This window comes from Mus musculus, chromosome 9 (genome assembly GCF_000001635.26).
Source record: "Mus musculus strain C57BL/6J chromosome 9, GRCm38.p6 C57BL/6J".
Taxonomy (NCBI): Eukaryota; Metazoa; Chordata; class Mammalia; order Rodentia; family Muridae; genus Mus; species Mus musculus.
In genome coordinates, this window is record NC_000075.6 from 109,137,774 (window position 1) to 109,163,531 (window position 25,758).

The 25,758-nt window shown below is 42.8% G+C and overlaps 1 protein-coding gene across 2 annotated transcripts; it reads right to left on the reverse strand.

Annotated features, from left to right (window-relative positions):
• Positions 1-1,680: 1,680 nt before the first annotated feature.
• Fbxw21 (F-box and WD-40 domain protein 21) lies at positions 1,681-24,249 on the reverse strand. Of its 2 annotated transcripts, NM_177069.3 has the most exons (10): positions 24,127-24,249; positions 20,103-20,140; positions 19,745-19,908; positions 18,525-18,643; positions 10,246-10,455; positions 8,774-8,932; positions 7,687-7,897; positions 5,922-6,100; positions 5,505-5,629; positions 1,681-1,838 (listed from the first exon to the last, which is right to left on the reverse strand). In NM_177069.3, exons 1-10 carry the CDS (start codon positions 24,214-24,216, stop codon positions 1,727-1,729), a joined length of 1,407 nt encoding a protein of 468 aa, NP_796043.1. In that variant the 5' UTR covers positions 24,217-24,249; the 3' UTR covers positions 1,681-1,726. The 2 variants fall into 2 exon arrangements, with proteins under 2 accessions (NP_796043.1, NP_001369158.1); NM_001382229.1 differs by lacking the exon at positions 1,681-1,838 and having other exon boundaries at positions 4,590-5,629; positions 24,127-24,246.
• Between the last annotated feature and the right edge of the window lie 1,509 nt (positions 24,250-25,758).

Sequence of the window (25,758 nt, forward strand, 5' to 3'; positions counted from 1 at the left end):
CCCTCTATGTTCCTGTAGGAAACTGTATGTGCAGTGAGGTGGACAACTCCACCTAGTTCATAAAACCCAATTTGGCAAGCCCTCACAGTCTGTTTAGCCTGCACAAAACACTGAATTTCATTATGCAATTCCTTAAAGTTCTATGAAGACATTGTCTTTGTTTTGCATCCTTTTCTCAGTTGGTAATATTTATATTCCCTAACCTAGATAATTATATTTATCCATATAGCCTCATTTACTTACTTGAGAAAGGGTTTTGTCACACAGTCTCAGCTACCTTGAGCTCCCTGTGGTCAGGCTCAACCTTCTGAGTGCTCGATCCCTGGAACTGGATTCTCAGTTGTGAACTGCCCTGTGGTTGCTGGGAATTGAACCTGGGTCCTCTGGAAGAGAAGCTCTAGTCTTAACTAGCAAGCTTCATATCAAGACCCTCGGTTTTACTTCTTTTGAGAGGTGGTGTCATGTAACCCAGGTTAGCCTTGAGCTCACTGTATTGAGGATTCCTTTGCTTTTGCCCCTCAAGTGGCTGAGCTATGGGGTTTCTTTCTTTACACGATTCTGTGTGATTTGCATGTGTACACATGTGTGGTAAGCTGATGAGAATGACTTCCATAAACTTGGTCAATAGTTGGTGGAACGATTTTGGAAGGATTTGGAGGTGTGGCTTGATGTGGGGGGGGGGAGTTGTGCCACTGTGGACAGGTTTTAAGGTTTAAAAAGACTTGTTATTCCTATGCTTTCTCTTTGCTTGCTATGTGCAGGTCAAGATGTGCATTCTTCACTGTTTCAGCTTTGCTCCACTCTATTGACTCTAATCCTTTTAAACTATAGACTCAATTAACTTTAATTTTCTATGTTATGGTTTTTCTAGACAGAGTTTCTGTGTGTACATATATGTTCATAGCCCTGACAGTCCTGGAAGTCACTCTGTAAACCAGGCTGGCTTTTTTTTCGGTTCTGGCTGACTCCCAAGTGGTGGGATTAAATATGTGCTCTGCCACCACCTGGGTTTTAATAATTATTTTTTCTCTTCTTTTCTTTCTTTTTTTAAAAAAAGATTTTATGGGTGTCACTGTTTTGCCTATATGTATGTCTGTGTTAATGGTATCATCTCCCCTGGAACTGGAGTTACGGACAGTTGTTAGCTGCTATCTGTGTGATAACAACTGAACCCAGGTCCTCTGAAAGAGCAGCCAGTGGTCTTCACTGCTGAGCCATCTCTCTAGCCCATGTGCCCTTGATTTCAAAAGTGGTTTGAGAATGAAAATGCAGCCAAGAATTCAAGAGAGCAGTGAGGAGCAGTATATGTGAAGGTCTAAAGGAGGAAGTGGGGAAGGGATAATTATAGTTTCAAAAAATTATTTTTTAAAATTTGCCACATGGCTTCTGCAGCGATAAACTGCTTACATGGCCTGCTCATCTGATTCAACCCTATAGCAATGAAATGACAGATGTCACAGCCAAATGGCTTGTACATATAGCCATGGGTTTTGTTTCAGAGATAGGTTCTCATGATGTACCCCTGGTTGGCTTGGAACTAGCCCTGTAGACCAGGCTGGCCTCAGAACTCAGATATTTCACCTGCCTCTGCCTCTCCAGTGTCAGGATTAAAGGTGTGTACCGATTGCCACATTTGGCCTCTTCACTTCTTAGCAACATTGAAATCACCAGCCTGTGCTTGCAAATAGACTTTTATTATCATTGAGGAAGAGGACACACAATCCACTCAGTTTTCAAGAGCAGACTTCAAGATAAATGCCATCAGAAAGCAGGGGGTGGTTCGAATTGTTATCACTTGAATTATGCTTACATCATCACTTAGTGTTTTGTTAATGAGGCTGCCAAAGGGGGAAAAAAAAAACAAGATGTCAGTACTCAAGTGGGAGCAAGGTGTATCAACTGATAATTAAAGAACTGTCTTTTGACCACAGTCCTGAATTTGTTTAAAACTTTTAAATACTTATTTGTTTGGGGCTGGAGAGATGGCTCAGTGGTTAAGAGCACTGACTGGTCTTCTAAAGGTCCTGAGTTCAAATCCCAGCAACCACATGGTGGCTCACAACCATCTGTAATGTGATCCAATGCCCTCTTCTGGTGTGTCTAAAGACATCTACAGTGTACTCATATATATAAAATAAACAAAAAAAAAACTTAGTTGTCATGTGTGTATGTGTATATGTGCACTCGTGTGTGTGTCTGTGTGTGGGTATGTGTCTGTGTGTACATGAGTGGGTACTTGCCTTTGTGTGCATGCCTGTGTATGCATATGTGACAGCATACATATGTGTTTATGCTTGTGCACCAGCATACATGGGTGTGTGTGTGCGTCCTGGAGTACATGCATATGCTCCGATGCCTGGAGTGCATAGATAATAACTTGTGGGAATCAGTTCTCTCCTTTCACCAATAGGTTCCAGACACTGAACTTATCTGGCTTGGTGGCGTTGCCTAAACTGCTGAGCCATCTCAGGTTAATTTTGAGTAACTGTGCACATTGGCCAAGGATGACTATCATCCATAGCATGAGTTCAAATCCCAGCCCCCTGCAATAGACCTCTGCCCCATTTCTCAATTCTCAGTTGTTCAGTACATTTCCTAGCTTAAGAACAGGGAGAGAAGCAGAGTGTGATGCCACAGACCTATAAATCACGTCAACTTAGGAGCTGAGGCCAGGGAATTGACAGAGTTTGAGGGAGTTTGAGGTTAGTCTAGGCTACATAGAGTGACCTTGTCTCAGAAAAAAACCCAAGATTTTCCTTAAAAATTTTATTTTAAAATTGAATTTTGTTAGCCAAACTTGGTCCACTCAGAGTAAATATAGCAATGCATCCCCTCCCCACTAGGGGGCGTGGAGATGGTGGGGCTCATGTCAATCATTCTGTTCTTCACTACTGAGATAAACCTCTAATAGATCACTCAGAAGCTCATGAGTGTAAGGTCTGCCCTGGGCAATGACACAACCTCTGGCCGTGACCTTGCAGACTCTAGCCAAACCTGTCGTCCACACCCTTATCCTGCTTTGCACTGAGGTGGTATAAATGGCGCCCCTACCTCTCTCCACCTGGGATGTGGCGGACACAGCAAAACTCCCTGAAATTTGGGGGTAAAGTTCTTTATCAGAGTTCATCCTTTACATGTGGAGGACCCAGGATTCACTCCCCACACAAGAAAGACAAAGTACCTTCCCCAAACTGGTAAGTCGACAGAGAGTCAAAAGCAGGTCAAGACCAAATACATTAAGGTCCAACCATTGGCACTAGATTCAACAAGAACAAGTTTCTAAATTTAAACAAAAAACTTGAAATCAGAGGAACATTCCACCTGATCATCTATAGAATGACAGACCCCATGACAAGGGATCTTTCAGCACATCATAGAAGCCAGAAGCACACGGCAGTGTCTTTTCCAAATCCCAAAAAGAAGAAACTCATACCAATATAAAAAACCCAGACTGAGTCAGAGGAAGAAGTTTAAGGAATTCAAGGCAAGCATTGGATATATACTGCATAGCAAATTTGAGTCCGGTCTGGGTGTATACAAGATGTGTTAAAAAAAAACATATATGCACACACACACACACACACACACACACACACACACACACACTCACGTGCGCGCACACACACACAAATACACACATGCATATATACACATTACATAGCCAAGGCCTTCTTGAGAAAAACAACAAAACTGAAGCTATCACAGTATTATATTTTAAAATACTTCACAGCAGGCTGCTGTGACCAAAGCAGAATGAATGATACTGCCCTCAAACACACACATCACAGCCTAGGAGAAGAACCTGCACTTTTCTGGCTTGTTGATTTTTTTTTTAAAGAAAGAGGAATAGGTTCACCAATAAATGGTGTCAGGAAGATTCAAAAGGCAACACATTCTTATGCTTCCCACTACTCAATAATTCAATAATCATCTCATAACATGTCGAAAGAAAGACTAGATCTGAGACTAGAAAATGACTAAGAGAGAATCTGTAGAAAAAGCTCCATGACTCCATCTAGGCAGAAGTTCTTGGCTAGGAACTCCCAAGTAGCAGCAACCAAAGCAAGAATTGACAAATAGGACTGAATGAAACTATAAAGTCTCTCCACAGCACAGTGGAGGAAACAACCAAACAACACCCCCAAAGTTATCAAACAACAACAACAACAAACAATCAAGTCAATAAAGATAACCCCTACAGAGTGTGGGAAAATCTGAAATAAGGTTTCACTCTATAGTCCAGAATAGCATTGAATTTGAATGTAGCATACGCTAGCCTCAATCTTGAGGTAATTCTTCTGCCTCAGCTTCCTGTATGCTGGAATTATAGCTCTGTGCCACTATGCTCAGAGAGAGAAATATCTATAAGTCAAACGTGTAATATAAATTATCTTACTATATTGTCATGTGCTGTTGACCCTTTTTGAAAAGGGACTCTGGGCAAGAACCTTTAGTCCCAGCACTCTGGAGGCAGAGACAGGTGGATCTCAGGGGGAGTTCATGGTCTGCCTGCTTCCAAGACTGCGTATGCTACACAGAGAATTCCTGTAAGAGGGGGACTCAGTTTTTTCTCTTCCTTTTTTCTTTTTGGAGATGGGTTAAAGGTGTCTTGCTAACCAGCAATCAACATTTGCTTCTGCAACATTGGTACAGGGTTTGGGTCCTATATCACCACACCATGATCACTGAAAATATCTTGGATGAAGGCAAGTAAAACTCAAAGGAAAATAAGCCAAATGGAGGTAATAACAGATCACTGATGAAGCAACCCTAGTGGGGGCCACACTCAGAAGAACCCATCCTGCCATTAAAGACAAGATATGAGGAAGCAGTCCCCCCACTTCTTCTGTGGGCCTGAGGCTGTTGACATAACTGTTTGTGCCGAGATCCCAAGAACTAGCAATTCTTTCTTTTCCCTCCCTCCCTTCATGTCTAGTACATAATCTCTCTCTGGGACTCACTATGTAGACCAGGTTGGCATGGAATTGACAAGTAGCCACTTGACTCGGTCTCCCCAGTGTTGGGAGTAAAGGTGTGCGTTACACTTGGCCAGTTCCTATTTTTCTTTGTTTGTGATGGTTTTGCAATGAACCCAATCTGGCTGCCAAACTTCCTACATAGCAGATGGTGACCTTGCACTTCTGGACCCTCCTGCCTCTGCTTCTTAAATATTACACATACACAGCCAATATCTGTTCTGTGTGATGCTGGAGATCATACATTTAGTCATACATTTTATAGAAAGTTCATTTCTGTTTTTAAAATGCATTTTTCATAGAAATTTTCAGTATGTTAAACTTTACTTTCAATGCATTGATGTGAAGGTGTCAGTCAGATCCCCTGGAACTGGAGTTACAGACAGGTGTGAGCGGCCATGTGGATGCTGGGGATGGAACCCAAGTCCTCTGGAAGAGCAGCCAGTGCTCTTAACTGCTGAGCCACCTTTCCTGCTCCAGAAATGTTTTAAAATTAATGTTCAGTTTAAGTCAAGAAGCAGAGCTTACCCAGATGATGGCAGATGTTTACTGTATTGCAGCCGATAACACTTATTGAGCTGTTGGCTTCTCTCCTCCCATGCGTACACATCCAAAAAGCCATCATTACATGAGACGATGACATGAAGGGGGTCCTTCAAAGAACACACAAATGTGAGTTGGCTGCAGTCAATGTCAGATCAAAAGACAGGGAGAGAGCCTAGGAGATGGCTCATCAGGTAAAGGCACTTGCTGAGCAAGCCTGGTGCTCTGAACCCATGTAAGTGGGAAAAGAGAGAGACTAACTCCAGGAAGTCATCCTCTGGCCGATGCAAGTGATCACACACAGACAAATGCACATGCGCACACCCCAACAGTATGAAGTTTAAAAAAATGTAAGTTTCCTTTTTTAAAAACCCCACTGGAGGGGAAACATTCCAAACTTACCACCCATAGTCTCAAGATCTGTTCTGGGCAGTACTGAAATGCTTGCAGACAGTGACCATTTATGTCGAAGAGCAAGAGAGAGAATCTAGTTGAACAAACAATCACATCCTTATCACTAACTCCATACCATTCTGGTCTCTCCTCATAGTTCTGCAATGAGAAGCTTGCAAAGAAATGCTCTGTTCCAAACAAACAGAAAATACAGAGGCATTATTTTCATCCATTTAAGTAAGAGAAAAACCCTTAATGCTTACTGAAAAGCATATCCCTGCTTCCATGGTGTGCTAGGCTGAAAGAGACAATGAATACAGGCCATTGGTCTGACAAGTCCATGACCTGGGCCATGGAAAGGCAGGCTATGACACAGGGACGGTGTGGACAGTCAATAGCTCAAACATTGGAAAGACAGCTGTACTTGAAAGGACAGTAGAACCCAGGCCCTAGTGCATGACAGAAGTGGAAACATGTCTGCCTGAGAAATTCATAGTTTGCTAGAGTAGTGGCCATCAAGCAGGCACATGTTCACATCTGGCCAAGGAGCCTCCTGCTCCCTTTACAAAATCATCATGTGGAGCATCATCATACGGTGATCCACAATCCAGCACAGTCCCGTGGATCTCCAAGTTCAAGTCAAGTCCAGCCTGGTCTGAACAGAACAAGTTCCAGGGTAGCCATGGTTACACAGAGGGACCCTGTCTTCAAAGACTAAAAATGCAAAACAATGACAACCATTTATAGCTTACTCTGAGCACTTGTGGGAGACACAGGAGAAATGAGGATTTCTTTTACAAATTATTTTTATATTATTATCTTTGTGTATGTATTCATGCCACAAGCACACATGTGGGGGTCAGGGGACAACTTGAGGGATTTGGATCTCTCCTCCATCCTGTGGTACCCCAGGAATTGAACTAGGTTGTCAGGCTCCGTAGGTAAGTGTATCTATCCTCTAAGCCAGTGCTTCTCAACCTTACCAATGCTTCCTACTGAACTGTAATACAGTTCTCATGTGGCAGTGTGGGGAGGGGGGTCTGCCCTACCACAGAGGTACTTTCTTTGCTACTTCATAATGGTAGTTTTGCTACTGTTATGATTTGTAATTTAAGTATTTTTGAAGATAGAAATTGCCATAGGGTTCACAACCCATAGATAGAGAACCACTACCCTAAACATTTTTCCACCCCATAATATAATTCCTTATTGCTTGTCATTTGGGTTTTTTTCTTTTTTCTTTTTCTGAGATAGGGTTTCTCTGTATAGCTCTGGCTGTCCTGGAACTCACTTTGTAGACCAGGCTGGCCTCGAACTCAGAAATCCGCCTGCCTCTGCCTCCCAAGTGCTAGGATTAAAGGTATGCGCCACCATGCCTGGCTGGTTTTTTTTTTTTTTTTTTTTGCTTTTGAGACAAGGTCTCACTATGCATCCATGGCTACCTGGTACTCACTGCATAGCTCAGGCTGGCCTGGAACCCGGAGAGATCTGCCTGTGTCTCCTCCTGGATGTTGGGATTAAAGATGTGCACTACCATGCTTGGCCTTTTATTGTTACATTTTTAATTTTATCTCTTTGTGTGTTTGTGTACATCTGCGTGGGTGTATGCACATGTATGTGTGGGTGTATGTAGGCATGTGCACATGCTAAACCATCTTCTCAGCTCCATCTTTTCCGTTTGTGAGACAGCAGCCTCTATGAGGGTTTCCTGACTCAGTCTCCGCATTTTGGGCATCTGCTACCATGGTAGGCTTGAGAGATTTCTAAGGTTTACCTTTAACAGTTATTTTGTTCCCGATCTTTTCCAGCTCCATATCAAATGTGATAAACTTTTTGATTTTTTTGGGGCCATGTATGGACATCAGGGTTATCCTGTCTTCCCTTCTTGGAGTCCAGAAGGCTCTTTGGCACAATGAAAATTTGAGATCGGTAGACACAGGGGCAGAGAATTCTGATGTCCTCAGTAAGCTGCTCATGTAAAACACCTGCAGAGAGAATTGTCCAGGGGAGTCAATGAAGAGTGAATCTCTGCAGCCTGGCACAGGCACACTCCACATGAGGGGCTTTCAAAATAAACCCAGGAGTGGCCGCATCTGTTCTTCACCCAGGACAGGGTGGAGCAGTCATTGTTCCCACTCAGGGTTGGAATATCTCACCCTCTTCCTGCTCCTCCCATCATATTTAGAGATGGAATGGAGTCCCTGACCCAGGTCAAGAGGCCCTTCCGTCATCCTGCCATAATGAATGCATTAGGTAGAGCTTGGTTAAGTACATTTTCCCTGTGCAGAGGACCAGTCCAGGGCTGTTCTGAACTTTTTTTTTTTTTTTAAATGAGGCATTGAGACTGTCATAGTGTAACCCAGGCTGCTTTAATAATATATTGATGTATAAAACCAAATAAATATGCTTGGGCCCTGAGGAGTACTTGGCCTCTGAGCAGACCATTGCTCTCATAGTACCTACAAACCAGGCACCAGAGAGCTGGCAGTTAAGAGAGAAGGCAGTATAAAAAGCACTGGGTATGGTAACACTTATTTGAACTCCATCAGTCACTGGTGGGCATGTCAGCCAGTGATCTAAAATTGCTTTGAGTTCATGGCCAACAAAGATGTCTGGGGACTGTTATTTCACCTGCCTTCATCCTCTGACTGAGCCACATTTCAAGGATACTTCACTAATAGATATTTGCCATTGTGACTGGTCACATGACTGCTTCCAACACATTATTCTTTTCTGACTGTAGGATGGCTTTTCTTAAGATAGGGCTTACGAGAGGGGGAGTGGTCTGCCCGGACCTTCCTGAGGGCTCAACCTTCCTACTGTCTCCCACCTTCACCCTGGAGTTGCTAGAACACACCTACCTTTGGCAAGATATGTGGGTGTTTCCTATTCAGAAAGATCCATTTCTTCTGAGGAGAGCAGTAGAGTTCACTAATACCGTATGGGAATACTTTGAGTCTGGTAATATGGTATAAGTCGGGAATCCTAAAGATGTTGAGGTTACCCAAGGTATCACCTATCTGAAATCAGAGCAGCAGCACCTGGTCAGTGGAGAAAGGTTAAACACAGAGGAAGCAGTGTTATCTACTCTGAGATACACCACTGTGTCTTCAAGTCTAGGAACAAGACCCAAAGCTGTGACCAGTCTGCCTCACAGAGTGTCTGCGCTGATCCCATGGAATAAGACTCTCTAGACATGAGGGAATGACTCAGTAGGTAACTCTGTGTGTGTGTGTGTGTGTGTGTGTGTGTGTGTGTGAGAGAGAGAGAGAGAGAGAGAGAGAGAGAGAGAGAGAGAGAAGATTTAATCCCAGGGTCTCTGTGTAGCCCTGGCTATCCTGGAACTCACTCTATATGTATATGTGGATTACATATCTGGGCATACATGGAAACCAGAGAAGGCTGCTAGCTAGGTACACTGTAGAATCACTTCTGATTTCCTGAGAGAATCTCTTATTGAATCTGGAGCTAGGCTGGCTTGGCTACCAGCAGTCTAGTCCTAGTGACCCTTGTGTTTCCTTCCCCAACAACACTGGGGTTAAAGGCACATTTAGCCACATCCCACTTTTTATGTGAGTGTCAAGGATTTGAACTCAAGTTTTCATGCTTGCACAGCATACACTGCTACCCACTGAGCCACCTCTCCCTAGATCCCAGGAAAGAATTTTAAAATGACATTTTTAAGAGAATGGCTACAAGGAGCTAAAGAGATCTGCAACCCTGTAGGTGCAACATTATGAACTAACCAATACCCTGGAGCTCTTGACTCTAGCTGCATATGTATCAAAAGATGGCCTAGTCGGCCATCACTGGAAAGAGAGGCCCACTGGACAGGCAAACTTTATATGCCCCAGTACAGGGGAATGCCAGGGCCAAAAAATGGGAATGGGTGGGTAGGGGAGTGGGGGGGGGAGGGTGTGGGAGACTTTTGGGATAGCATTGGAAATGTATTTGAGGAAAATACGTAGTAAAAAAAAAAAGACAGAACAGCAAAAAACAAAACAAAACAAAAAAACCAAAAAACAAAAAACACTACATTTCTCTTGTTAAGTATATAAGAACAGTTGACATGTTTTATGATAAAATCAAACCATAATAAATAAATGCAAATATAATGTTTGGCAAAAAAAAAAAGAGAGAGAGAGAATGGCTTAAGGAAATGTACATGAAATAGGTCAAAGGCTAAGGGATGGCCATGTTTATGGTATACTGTGATTGACTCTCAGGGTTTGCAGATACTCCTAGAAGGCAAGTTGAGCTTTGATAGTAATGGGACCTAAAATTAGCAAGTGCTTTGTTCTTTTTGACTCTTCCAGATTTGGGGGTCACTTACCAAGACAATTGGGCCATCCTTGGTAATGACAGCTTTCAGTGACTGACAGGGAGAAATCAGGCTGTTAGTTGCCAGAGCTTCACTGTTGTGACAGTCCCACAGTTTGATAGTTGATTCCATATCTACAGTGACTGCAATGTACATCTCAGGGAGGGTAGTCAACAGCTTGATACTTGCCGGCTGTTCTGGGCTTACCCAGGTCAAAACACCCTGGGGAACAAGAGCATCATCATGTCTGAGCACCTCTAGTTCAACTGCTTTCACCCACCAGGTTCATTTGGAAGCCTTGTCCAGTCTGGAACCCCTTCTTACTTACAAGCAAAGAATATGAAAGTTCTAAGCATCCCTCACTGGGCATGGTAGCACTGGCCTAGAATCCCATTCCAGGGAGGCAGAGGCAGGAAGATCACTACAACTTTAGGCAAGTCTGGTCTACAATGTCAAGTTGTAGGCCAGTTGGGAGTACATTACAAGACTATCTCAAAAAGAAAAAGAAACCCAGGGCTGGAGAGATGGCTCTGCAGTTAAGATCACCAGCTGTTCTTAACCAAAGGACCTGGGTTAAATTCTCAGCACACACATGGTAGCTCACGGTTGTCTGTAACTCCCATTCCAGGGGATCTGACTCCCTCACATGCACATACACGCAGACAAAATACCTATGTACATAAAAATAAAAAGAAACACAAAGAAGAAAACAAACATTTAGATTATTTGGGGCAGGAGTGGACAGGAAAACAGGACACATGCATTATGCTCTGAGGCAAGCACACACTGACTCTACAGACCAGAGAGAAGAACATGGCTGCCAAGATGGCTCAACAGGGAAGAGCACCTGCCACTAAACCTGATGACAGGAGTTCAATCCCCAGGAACCACATGGAAGGGGAGAAACAACTCCTACACACATGCATGAAGAACAATCACTGGCCCTGTGCTCTAAGCCATTTCCCCTTTTACTAACAGTGCCAGCAGGGAACATGGGCCTGACATCACTTGTAGTGGGGCTAGGTGTGTTTTGTTTTGGATTTGAGACAGGGTCACTTGGTCACTCTATACCCCTGGCTCTACTGGAATTCTCTATGTAAACCAGGCTGGTTTCAAACTCACCTGCCTCTGCCTCCTGAGTGCTGGAGTTAAAGGCCTGGGCCACCATTTCTGGCAGCATTAAGTTTTACAACACATGAAACAAACCTATTCACAATGAATCAATTCCATAACTGATTGTTCTATCATCTGTTCTTACACATTGCAAATGAGCAATACAGATTTCTCTTGCAGGCTTTTCTTTAGCTTAAAAAACAAAACCAAAAAAATCCCAGGGGCTGGAGAGATGGCTCAGTGGTTAAGATTACTGTCTGCTGTTCCAAAGGTCCTGAGTTCAATTCCCAGCAACCACATGGTGGCTCACAACCATCTATAATGGGATCTGATGCCATATTTGGGCATGCAGGTAAACATCCTGATAGTGATAGACCTAGTGGGGAAACCCCCACTCAATTCCTAATTTGGCGTGCACCCAAAAAAATCACGAAGGACCATCTTGATGTAATTACATGAGGTCGTTTAATTACTGAGCTCTGGACCGACATGCATCCCACACAGGAGATAACGGATGTCGGTCACGAGGCTCAAAAGCTAGGGGTTTTTATGGGGTGAGGGGCTTAGGGGTGTGGAATTCAGAATAGTGACACACAAGACACACTATTGGCTTCAGCAAAAGGGCATCAGGACTTTGTTCCTGTGGGCTGGGGGCTTATCTTGTTCACATAGCAACCAGTTGATATATGACTTTACCCAGCACCAAGGGGCAATAGACAGAGGGGAGGTTCCGGCCAGATGGTGTTGACTCAGACAAGATAGCCTTGCCTGCGTCCTTGCATTCTTTTTCATCTTTATAGTCAAGAGCCCTGCCCTGGCATCCGGGCTCATAGACAACTCTTTTACATGAATCACAAGTTACAAAATCTCATTTTCCTTCAATAGAGCAAATAAAATGAGTAAATGTTTTAAAAATGAATATCTCTCTCCTTCTCTCTCTCTCTCTCTCTCTCTCTCTCTCTCTCTCTCTCCCTCACACACACACACACACACACACAGACAAACACACACTCCAGCAGCAGCGCCATCACTGACAAACATCCAAAAGTATTATTAACTTTAGTAACATATTAGAGGCAGCAATCAATACAGCCATTTCTTTTTTTTCTCATAATAAATTTCCTCTTTTATCACAAGCTCATTAAAGCTTGCCTCTGTATGTGCAGTTAGATCGTCTTAATAAATACAGATAGTATGTGATAGAATTTAAGCAACACTCCAGCCTGTTCATAGTCAACACAATGCATCGACTCCCTAGGCAAATAATTGTTTAGCTTATAGATAGTTTACTAATCCTGAATAAGTGTCTGAGAATCATGCTATTCACATCAATTATCAGCATTTCATTCCAATGGTAAAGAAAAGATCTCGTGGGAGATCATTTGAGATGTAAACGAATGAAATGATTAATAAAAAAGTCAAGAAATGTAAAAAAAAAAAAGAAACAATGGACATTCAAGTTTAGAGTGCTGTGGAGGCACACATCAAGTAAGTATATAGTTTACTTTTTTATTCTAGTTTACAATTTGCTTTAAGACTGTTTCATTAAGTCTGATACTTTCTAACAAATGTAGCCATTTCTAAGCCCTAGCTCCATTTGCATGAAAATTATTAATAACATCTCCTTCCCTCTAAATGTAATCTCCCCTTTGAGTCAATATCTCACTAAAATGTGACTCCTGCATTGACTCCTTTGAAAGGCAACTTGTTGAAGGCCTTATTACCATGTAGCACATGACTCAGTCTCATGAGGTTGAGGTCCTGCTCCACTCCTGGCTCCCTCTGCCAGGTACAATGATGATACACCGCAGGATCCTGCCTAGCACTTAGGAGGCAGAGGTAGGAGGGTCCCCATGAGTCCATGGCCAGCCTGTATTGCAGAGTGATCTCTAGAAGAGCCTGATATTGTCCTAAACAGCCTACTCTCACCCACCTGCCAAAAACAAACAAAAACCAAAACCCCAAAAACCTCCAACCCTAAGATCATCTTGTTCACTATGTTACATTTTCAGTTTGCTGTAGGAGACAATGTTTATAAACATTGAGACATGGTCTATCAAAGTAAAAACAACTTGGCTGGGTATATTGGGCCATACCTTTAGTTCCGGCACTCAAGAGGCAGAGGCAGGCAGATCTGTTGAGTCAGAGGTTAGCCTGGTCTACATAGTTCCAGGCCAGCTAGGACTACAGGGTAAGACCTTCTCCCAGACAAACAGAACCAACCAACATCAAGAATGGATTAATGTTTACTCCATTAGGCTCTATTACCTTTTAAAATAGAAAATAGTTGAGAGAATGAAGGACAATCAAGAAACTCACATTGAGGTTCCAGCATTCACCTGGTTCTTTCCTACAATGGCTCAGCAGCTGTCTGTCTAGCAAGTCAGAGTACACAAGAGAAGAAATTCTTGCATAAACCACCAGGGACTGCACAGTGGGAATCTGGTGTCATAACGCTGAGACAAGCCAAGAGTAATGTCCTCAAGAACCACAGACATGGCCAATCCTGTGTTCTTTCCCAGTGGTGTTAGGGTCCCCACCATCCCTCTCCCAGGGCATCATATGGGCCCCTAGCACTCAGAAAACCTTATCTACCTGCACAGCTGTGCTGCAGCCAGGTCAACAATGCTGCCACAGCTCTAGCCATGATTCCTACCCTAAGTCAAACAGCTCAGGAAGGTCCCAGGAGAACTATGCTCAGTGCAAGCCACACCATGTTCTGTTTAGCTCCTGAGGTGAGGTAGCCCAAACCCCTGTCAACACTCTCAGAGAAAGAATTCCAAGGAGTACAGTTGTGTCAATTGCTCAATCCCTAAGGGAGCAGAGCTCTACCATGCTGTGCAGTCAAGGAGTAAGAGACCATTCTCATAGTGCCACAGCCAAGAAGTCACAGGCAGCTCTCCCGACTACCACAGGTAGTGAATTGAGGGAGGGCATCACCCCCACATCCATGCCAGCAGATTGCCTCTAAGCACATCTGTAGAGCATTTCCCTAATTAATCGTCAATGTGGGAGGACTCAGCCCACTGTAGGCAGTGCTACTGCCAGGTTGGTAGTCCTGGGTGGTATAAGAAAGCTAACTGAGCAGGCCATGGAGAGGGAACCATAAAGAATGACAAACCCTCCATGGCCTCTGCTTCAGTTTCTGCCTTAGCCTCCTCTGATGGACTATAACTCCTGAGTCCTTTCTTCCAAGTTACTTTTTTGGCCATAGCCTTTTAACACAGCAACAGAAAGCCCACAAACACACAAACTTGTAGCCAACCTGTATTATGTGGTAATTGTTAGTTCTCAAGACTCTCCAAATATCCAGAAATGAGATCAAGCTGGATTATGGGATTTCTGACAGAGAAAAGTCATTATTCCTCAGAAACTTGTGAAACCAGTTCCCATCAGCCAAAAGATAACTTTAGCCTTGTTTTTCCTCCTGTCATAATGTTACAATGTACTCTCCTCATTTACCAGATACATTCTAGAACAAATAAACACAGATTGTCTAACTCAGATACACTCAATAGATACTGGCTTTCATCCTTGTCAGAATTCTGCTAAATGTTTTAACTTACTATAATGCATGGAGACTTCCAAATCCTGACAAGGAACCCCTGCCCTCCACGATCTCTGAGTGATATGGGCACAGTGACAAGACTGCCTAGAGTGTGGTATGATAACCACTGAGAATCACTGCTCCATTGCCATGCCTGATGCCAGGGCTTGGCCTACACTGTGGACAAACAGAGGATACCCAGAGAGTTAAATGTCTAATATTGACTACAACAAGTGAGTCACTTCTCCCACGCCCCTCCCCCACAGGAAAAAGCCTCTCATCTTCTGGGCCTGATGGCCAGACTACCTCTGCCAGAATCAAGATGGAATTGTCCACTGCAGATCCCACCAGATGGATGACTCTATTGTCTCCAAGGGAAACAACTGAGCTGACAAGGTAACCAGAGCTGTGGCCCTTAGGGGCCTAGACTTGTCTCACCCACCACAGAACATTCTTACCCTCCTCCAAGGTCATTACTTCCTTGACATCACACCTCATAAATAACGCTGTCTTTTTTTTTTTTTTTTTTGGTCTTATGCTACAGACCTTGACCTGGGCCTCCAAACTCTTTAATGTCACACAACCTGGCTTTTTAAAAGATTGCTAGTTATGTGTACCCCCTGGAACTAACTCACAATTGCCACTTACAGCTTCTCCAGTGACCCTATCAAGAAATCTTTCTTTGCCTTTCACCAGCTGCCCTGACTCTGGTGTTACCCTAACCCCACATATTTTTTCTCTCATTCTTAACTATAGATTTAAGGTGTTTCTCATACTAAACTATATAATCCATTATCATATTCACATGGTCAAATTTTCAAGTTTTCCTTAATTTGTCTTTAAATATAAAGTTAAAATGTTTCTCCTTATGATATATATGTATATATATCTCTCTTCTCTCAGATAGAAGGAAAAATCCCTTCTTGCTCCTCCTGCTCCACAAAAGGTTTCTGTCTTCCCTAAATTCATCATAAAGACTGTTCATGCTGTTAACAGATTTATCTCTTTTGTAAACTTATAAGCTCCAGGAAACACATTCGGACCCACTTCTCATGGATCACAGAGACTTCATCTAGATAAGTACACCTGCTGATCAATAGCCTAAGTTTCTACTTCTTACCTATTCCAGAGGGTGGGATTCCTCCCCTGTTCCCTGGGATTGGGACTCCTCTCACCCCAATCACCAAGACCTAAGGGTTGCAAATGTACACCCAAGAATGCTTTTTTTCTCCCAGAAGTACTTAACTTTATTCTCTACCTTGAATATACATAAGTGTTTCAGCATCTTGCTAAGTTCAGGCCTTTACTCATTATCTACATCTAGAGAAGCAACCCACAGATGCTCCAGTGCCTGCTCTCACAGACACGGATGCTTCTACTGGACCTGCTCCTTCCTACCCACAGATGGTCCCACAGATCCTGCACAGCGAGGAAACAACCAACTCTCTTAAGACCGGACTGACACCCCATCCCCATTTTCTTAGGTTTCCCAGACATGTTGCCCCAAAGTCAGCGGGAAGCAGCTAAAAGTTACAACAACACTATTCCTACTTCACCATCACCTCTTTCTAGTTTCTCCTTTTTAAAATTAAACCAAAATGGGGGAATATTAGCATTCCTTCTGCGTTCCATCCAACAGTTACCTGGCAAAAGCCAGCTAGGCCTGGCTTGCTGTGAAAGAGGGTGTTTAGCCCCTCCTCGATCTCTCTGCCCCTCCTGTCTCTTTTCTCTCCCTAACCCCATTTTTCCTCTCCCATTCCTCTTCTTCCCCCTCTCTCCGTATTCTGATTGGCCTCTCCTCTCCTCTCTCTCCCCTTCTCCCTCTCCATCTTTCTCTGTCTCTATTCCCTTCTCAACTTCCATTCCCATGTCCTAAATAAACTCTATTCTATACTATACCCATCGTGTTTCTGGTACCTCAAGGAAAGGGATGCCTCAGCATGGGCCTGCCTGCCAATTCACCCCTCCCACCTCACTATGCTTTGCTCTACAAAACATATTCTGCTCTTTTTTTTTAAATACCTTTCTTTTTTTAAAAATATTTTTTTTAATTACGTATTTTCCTCAATTACATTTTCAATGCTATCCCAAAAGTCCCCCATACCCTCCCCCCCCACTCCCCTACCCACCCATCCCCACTTTTTGGCCCTGGTGCTCCCCTGTACTGGGGCATATAAAGTTTGCGTGTCCAATGGGCCTCTCTTTCCAGTGATGGCCGACTAGGCCATCTTTTGATACATATGCAGCTAGAGTCAAGAGCTCCGGGGTACTGGTTAGTTCATATCCTGGTCTTTTTAAGGACACAACACAATCTAATTCTTTCTCTGTCTGCTTCAGACTCTTCTAGATACCTGTGGCCTTTCTGTCATATCTACAATAAAAAACCTTTATCATGTCATTGAGCAGTAACGTCAACAGTTTCTTTCCTGTACCCCAACAAATATCATAAAAATCCCAAAGCACTTCCAACAAAATCAGGAACAAGACAATCATATTCCCATTTTCTACTCTCATTCAATATGGTATTGTTTTAGCTAGAATAATAAAACACGAGAAGCAAACAAAAGAGATGCCAATAGGAAAGAGAAACCAGAGTTTCCTCACTTGCAGACACTATGACCCTGTCCTTAGAGACCCCAAGATAAACTTCCAGCAAATTAACAGGCTACAAAGTTAACGGAAAAAAAATCAGTGCTCTTCCATAAGGCAATAAACAAAGTGAAGAAGGATCAGGGAAGCTGTTCCATTCACAGCAGCCTGGAACACCGCCCTGAAGGTGCCTGGTGCAGATGGTACATACATATGATCCCAGCAGGTAGAGGTTGGCAGATCTCAGAGTTCAAGGCCAGCCTGGTCTACAGAGCAAGTTTCCTCCAACACTCTTACACAGTGACACCCTGTTTCAAACCAATCAACCAACCAACCAACCAAACAAACAAAAAAGAAAACCAAAACAAAACAAAAAACAAAACACCACCACCACCAAACAAACCCTGGTGTAAAGGGTTGGAGTGATGGTTCAGCAGTTCCAAGCAATTAATGCTCTTACAGAGGATCCTAGTTGGGTCACCAAAGCCTATACATCTTACAGCATCTGGCCTCTGCCAGCCAGTAGCAACCATAAACTAATATAGGCACACACATATATAAAATAAAAAATATATCTTAAAAGAGAATACCTAGGAGTAAACCCAACCTTGTAGGAGAACAAACTCTATGATGAAAACTTTGAAACACTGACAGGCCCTGCACAGATGGCTTAGCAGAGGACCTGAGGTCAGTGCCCACAGCTTACAATCATCAGCAATTACAGTTTTTAAGGGACCTGGCATCCTTTGTGACCTCCACAGGCAGCAGACACACATGGATTACATACATATATGTGCACAGAAAACACTCATACATAGAAAACAATTAAATCTAAAAATAAAAAAATAAGAAGAGGGAAAATCAGGTGTGGTGGTGCAAACCTTTGACCCAATCACATGGGAAGCCAACGTAGGTGGATCTATATGGGGACTTCCAGGACAGCCATGCCTGTACAGGGGGATCCTGTCTCATCACCAATAAGAAAAACATGAAATCAGAATTCATATGAGGGTAACATTTGCAACTCATCGGCCAGACTCACCTCGTGAATATCCCAGGTAGAGATCCTGTTCATGGAAGTCGCCATACAGATAACAGACCTGCCTTGTCCATTTCTTGTTAAGCCATGCTCTGAGATATAACATGCATATGCCTGAATTCCTGCAAGGAAACCCCAAGGATATGTGGACAGTTGAGAGGCGATTCAAACTGAAGTAGGTATGGTTCCCTTCCCTCTGCCATGGATAAAAGCTGTGGAACGGATGAAGTGAGAGGCAACCAAGCACACTGCAGGCTGGGCATTTGTTCAGGTGCATTTACTCTTTAGACTGTTTCTATAGATATAAAGTAGGTACTGGGGGCTAGGGCTGTAACTCCTGGGCAGAGTGCTCTGTTCTGTTCTTAGAGGCCTATGAACCATAAACCAGTACTCATTTGGAGGCAGAAAGATCCAAAGTTCTAGGTCATTGGTGTTTGTTATGTGGAGCGTTGGAGGTCAGCCTGTGGTACATGAGATTCTGAAGAAAGAAAGAAAGAAAGAATGAAAGAAAGAAAGAAAGAGGAAGAAAGAAAGAAAGAGAGAGAGGAATAAAGAAAGAATGAAAGGAAATAAGGAAGGAAGGAAGAAAGAAAGAAAGAAAAAATGAATAAAGAAAAGAGAGGAAAAGAAAGGGAAAGAAAAGAAACAGCCAGGTGTACAGATGTACCAGTCCCAGTGAGGGCAGCAGCAGACCTTGAGTTTGAGGCCAGCCTAGTCTACAGATCAAATTTCATGCTAGCCTTGACTATATTGTGAGGCCTTATTTCAAAACAAACAGAAAAGATGAGATTCTTCCCACCAGGAGGACAAAATTGACAAAGTTGTCTTCTGCTACATACACACTATGCCATTTACACACATCACATGCACATACACTATAGTAACTGTAAAAAAATTAAAAAGTATCTCTATATCAGAAAACTGTTCTGAGGAAGGCTTTGAAAAAAAGATAAATACTAAAGTCTACTTGGTAATTTCCCCAGTAATCTCTCTCTATACTCTGGGAAGGGTATGAAGCCTTCAAGGAAAGGGAACGATAAGGCTGGTTTTACAATGTTGAGCAAGCACTCAGAAGATCACAGATTGGCTCCATGGCTAGGCTAGCACAGCAGGCCCATCCTGTTAAACTACACTTTCCTTTCTCTTATTAAATGAGAATGTAGGTCTGCACAGAATGAGAAAAATCAAGTGGGGGGTCTCTTCTAGGCTACCCAAGCCCATACCATACTCTGCAGGAATTTCCTTGTAAATGAAATCTTCTGGCTTTGCCCGGGACTTGGCATGTTCTTGCCATGTTCGGTAAATGAAGAACTCCTTCCATGTCTCTTTACCCAGGAGCTGTTGGGTGACCATGTTACAGTAGAACCATCTCTTTTGACACAACTTCCTGCAATGCACAGTTGCAATCCCATCAGGCTGACCCTGATCACCTCACCTTAGAGCCATGGTTACAGTGTGAAACTTTTATTCATTAAGCATCCTCATGAGAGGCAGAGGTCCAGGTTCAGAATCAGAAGGCCTCTTCTTCCCTTCCTCCCCCATCTTGTCCCCTCTTACCATCCCACCATGCCCCCTCCTTACCTCCATAGGACATCACTGCTTGCAAGTTCATTCCAGTTCTATGGGAGAGAAAAGAATACTTAAACCAACAATCGCCTCCCTCTCCTGCTCCCAATTTGTTCTGGGCTGGATGTACACAGGTTAATGAAATACAGTGCTAGCTCTCCAGGCCCAGCCAGCCTGGAGAGACCTACCCCAGCAAACACAAGTCACCTTGTGAGCCCTCAGAGAAGGGAGGGCCAGTCTCCAAAGGTCTGACATGGAGTCTCAAGGATGTAACATATCAACAGCACATCTCTGCAGAGCAGTTTATTCTTTTCATAGCAGAATTTTGTTATCACTGTTACTGTTCTGAGATAGGGTGTCTAGTAGCCTGGGCTGGTTTTAAATTCATGACATTGAGTTTGACCCAAACTCCTGATCATCTTGTTTCCATCTCCCAAGTGCTTCAATTATAGGTGTGCACTACCACTCCGGCCTCATTTAACTGGATTTGAGGTCTTCAGAGTGGATAAAGCTAACATATGAACCCTAGATATCCATTTTCTATCCTGTAGGTTGGTGCTCCCATTGGTCAAGAAAAGCAGATGACTGTCTGGGCCGGTGCCCTGAGCAGACCTTGGGCATAAATTTCATAGCCAGTCCCATACACCCAGAGGAAGCTCCACTCCAAGGTGATCTAACACACTCAGGATCATAGTATAAGACATGAGGAGGATACAACATCTGACCAACAAGGAGAGTAAATGGAGTCAGCAGGACCCAGGACCCAGGCATGCAGGAACTCCGCCAGTCCAGTGTCATGGATTCCTTTTGGTTCCTCTGGGCCAGTGCCTTCAGCAGACCCTGGGCACAAACTCCGAATCGAGTCCCATAATCCCCAGAGGAAGCTCTACTCCCAGGTGCTCTAACAGGCTCAGGATCACAGGATCACAGGATCCCAGAATCACAGAGACAGCTTGACTCTGAGGAGTTCTGACAGAACCAGGGTCACAGGAAGGACAGGCTCTAGCCAAATATAGCCAGGTCAGGTAACACTAGAGATAAGCAGATGGTGGGAGGAAAGCTTAAGAACATAAGCAACAGAAATCAAGGTTACTTGGCATCAATAGAACACATTTCTCCCATCATAGCAAGTCCTGGACACACCATCTCACTGAAAAAGCAAGATTCAGATCTAAAAATCATTTCTCATGATGATAATAGAGGACTTTAAGAAGGACATCATTAATTCCCTCAAAGAATTACAGGAGAACACAGGTAAACAGCTAGAAGCCTTTAAAGAGGAAACACAAAAATCCCTCAAAGAATTACAGGAAAACACAACCAAACGGGCGAAGGAAATGAATAAAACCATCCAGGATCTAAAAAGTGGAACTAGAAACAATAAAGAAATCACAAAGGGAGACAGCCCTGGAGTTAGAAAACCTAGGAGAGAGATCAGGAGTCATAGATGCAAGCATCACCAACAGAACACAAGAGATAGAAGAGAGAAACTCAGGAGCAGAAGATACCATAGAAAACATTGACACAACAGTCAAAGAAAATGCAAAATGAAAAAAGCTCCTAACCCAAAATACCCAGGAAATCCAGGACACAATGAGAAGACCAAACCTAAGGATAATAGGTATAGAAGAGAGTGAAGATTCCCAAGTTAAAGGGCCAGTAAATATCTTTATCAAAACTATAGAAGAAAACTTCCCTAACCTAAAGAAACAGATGCCCATGAACAGACAAGAAAGCATATAGAACTCCAAATAGACTGGACCAGAAAAGAAATTCCTCTCGTCACATAATAATCAAAACACCAGATGCACTAAACAAAGAATTTTAAAAGCAGTAAGGGAAAAAGGTCAAGTAACATATAAAGGCAGGCCTATCAGAATTACACCAGACTTCTCACCAGAGACTATGAAAGTTAGAAGATCCTGGACAGATGTCATACAGACCCTAAGAGAACACAAATGCCAGGCCAGGCTACTATACCCAGCAAAACTCTCAATTATCATAGATGGAGAAACCAAGATATTCCATGACAAAACCAAATTCACACAATACCTTTCCACAAATTCAGGCCTACAAAGGATAATAGATGGAAAACACCAACACAAGGAGTGCAACTACACCCTAGAAGAAGCAAGAAAGCACTCTTTCAACAAACCCACACAAACATAATTCCATCTCTAACAGCAAAAATAACATGAAGTAACAATTACTTTTCCTTAATAACTCTTAATATGAAAATTAATATTACCAACATATCCTAATCAATGAAATTCAAAAATAAGAGGAATTAGAAAATTTGTTGACTGCCATCCAATGGTCTCTCTAAATTGGTAATTGGAGAAATAGGTCCAATATTGTACAATCCATATACTCTGTCTACTTGTTTGTACGTGACAGTGTCATGCTGGGTACCACATAATGGTCTTGAAATCATGCTTCTCCTATCTCAGCCTACTAATAGGATTGTTTATTTGATGTTTTTACATTATACTATGGTTTTCAGAACATCTTACATATTTCAAAATTATTTATACAGACAAAAGAAATATAGACAATTAATTTGGGAGGTGGCTTGTGAGAAAACAACAGAGTGAGACTGAATACTTTGCTTGATATTTATAATTATTGTATCAATTTTGAAGAAGAAAACTTTATAAGTTACTCTTTTTCTGAGATGAATGCTTTTCAAAATCATCACAGCCAATGAACCAGAATCTTACCCTCACCTAATGACTGTGCCACCCACCAAGCAGAACCATTGTTCATTGAAAAAGTTGGTGAATGACTCCATGGATAGACCATCTTAATACACACATCATTTCTTAAATGAATGTAACCTGTTCCCTGTGGGCTGAGAATGATGACAATCACTCAAGTCAAATAGCTTTGACCATAGCAGGAAATCTGTATCCAAAAATTGTGCCTAAAATTCATTCCTTGGCACAGCAGAACTGTCAACTCTTAGCTTATCTACTATGGAGGTAAAATCCTTTGGTGATGTGAGGGACACTGAAGTATAGCCTTATTACAATGAACTCCAATGTCTAAAAATTCTTATTTTGGGTTTGTACCACATTAAGAGCCAAGATTTTAAGCTCTACTAAAAACAAAACAAATAAACAAAAAGACTTTATTTTTGTTCATTTAAAAAAAATAATAGTGAGCCGGGTGTGGTGGTGCACGCCTTTAATCCCAGCACTCGAGAGGCAGAGGCAGGCGGATTTCTGAGTTCGAGACCAGCCTGGTCTACAAAGTGAGTTCCAGGATAGCCAGGGCTATACAGAGAAACCCTGTCTCAAAAAACAAAAACAAAACAAAACAAAAAACTAATAGTGATATATATTATTTTAAAATATCATACAGTTAATATGTTTGGAGTTATTTAAAATTTACATTGGGAAAAATGTATATATGTTCAGTATTGTTGTAGACAAGCATCTACTTAAGTCTGTTCAATTGATTGTTGTTTTATATCAAACAACTTTTATAATACTCATTTATATTGTTACAATATTTTATAAAATTTAAAGAATATGATAAAATAAAAAAAAGGTATGGCAGGTATTGAAGGGAGGAGGACTCTGGGAGGAGTTGGGGTACAAAAGGGAAAGAAGAATGCGATGTAAGTCTATTTACTAAATATATGATTTTAAATGTTAACAAATTCAGATAAATTGAAGTTATGTATCTTTTCTCATCATAATGCAATAAACTTAAATCAATAAAAAAATAAAAATAAAAAAAAGAAAAGTAGCTGAGTCCCGGAGATGCTAATGTGTCAGAGCTGAGTAGACGGGTCTGAATAAGGTAGGTTTAAAGAAGGAGAGAAGGAAAGAAGGAAGGAAGGAAGGGAGGGAGGGAGGGAGAAAGGGAGGGAGGGAGGGAGGGAGGGAGGGAGGGAGGGAGGGAGGGAAGGAAAGAAGCCCGGCTGTGTGAGTGTGGTGCTGTGGTAGCCGAGACTCCAAGACTAAGTGGGAAAAGTCAAAAGGGCCTTTTGTAGGATGCACCGAATGGAGGAGTTCAGCCAAGGAGCTTTTACCTTGTTCACTTGGGCAACCTGTAGCAAACTGTAGGCATCCAGATAGGAGAAGATTTCCATCAGAGGCAAACGAGGCAAATGGATCTCCATCTTCTGTGGCCTAAGTCCACAATGACTCTTCTTTTTCCTCCCCAGCTTGCTCTGATTTTAAAGACTCGGCCAAAGATTTAGCAGGATTACCAACCACAGCTCATCAGCCTTTGACTGGAGCAAGCTGCAGCTGTGTAGATGCTCAGCCTGACTCCCAGCCCCCACACACTGGTGCCAGATGCACTCAGCTGAGAGTGCTCACACCTTAACTCACTGCACAGTGATTTTCACTGAATAGATGAGCTCAACAAACCCTTCCTGGCACTGTGGAGACCAAAAGCACATGATCTGGGGCGGCCTGATTGATGATGTACTTGTCAGAACTTTCTAGAAAATCCAGAGTAACACACTAATTTTCAACAGGTTCAATTGCTTATGTGACATCCATTAGGCTGCTCCAAATTCCTGATGTAGGCAATCTGGTTTCCCTGTTCATGTCTACCTTGAGACCTGAGTTAGACCAGCAGGGCCCACCTCTCTGTGCCTGCACAGCCTCTGAGATCATGTGCTTGTGTACTTAGCATTCTAGTAGAAAGAGACAATCAGAGAAGATGACTGATGTTTATTGCTGGTCTCTAGGCATACACACACATATGTGCTCATGCATATACCTACTTTTACAAGTACTGCACATGAATTCCAGGCCAGTCTAGGCTAAAGAGAGAAAAGTAAAAGTTTTTCAAGACAGGGTTTCTCTGTATAGCCCTGGCTGTCCAGGAACCCACTTTGTAGACCAGGCTGGCCTCGAACTCAGAAATCCACTTGCCTCTGCTGGGATTAAAGGCATGTGCCACCACGCCCGGCTGGTAAAAGTTGTTTTAAAAAGAGAAAAGTAAAAGCGCCATGCTGATTTCATTCATGCTGTTTATATTACTAAGTAGAAATCAGAACTGGAGGTTATTGATTGTATTTTAGAGACAGGGTTTCTGTGCATATCCCTGCCTGTCCTGGAACTCACTCTGTACACCAGGCTGGACTCAGACTCAGAGATCTGTCTGCCTCTGCTGGGACTAAAGGTGCACACACCACTATTTTTTTTTTAATCACTGTTTCCTGATCAAGAACAGACCTCTGGGCAGCACCTGAGCCTGCTTGCCCATTGTGATGGCAGGAACTATGGCCACCTCATCAGTAAGGATAACCCCAAGCAACAACCATTGTGACAAGAATAGTCACTGTTTTTATCTTGAGATTGCATAACTGAAAAACATGTGACCAGTGGTGAGGGTCACATCTGCATACCTGGCCACTGACTTCACACATGGGAGGGTACCGCCCACCCTGTCTCCAGTCACCTGTTTCTAGAAAATAATTGGCTTCCTGGAAGCATTGTCCTTTCACTGGCCATTTTCTGACCAGCTAGCTCATCAATTAATACAATTCTTTGTCATGCACCACCTTGGCCCTTGCCTGGTTGGCTCTGTCAGGCTCTAGGCAGAACATGTCACAGTGTGTCACAGTGCATCTGTGGTCAGAGGAAAACTCGAGGGAATCAGTTCTCTTCTACCATGTGGGTCCTAGAGCTCAAGAAGGGACACAGCA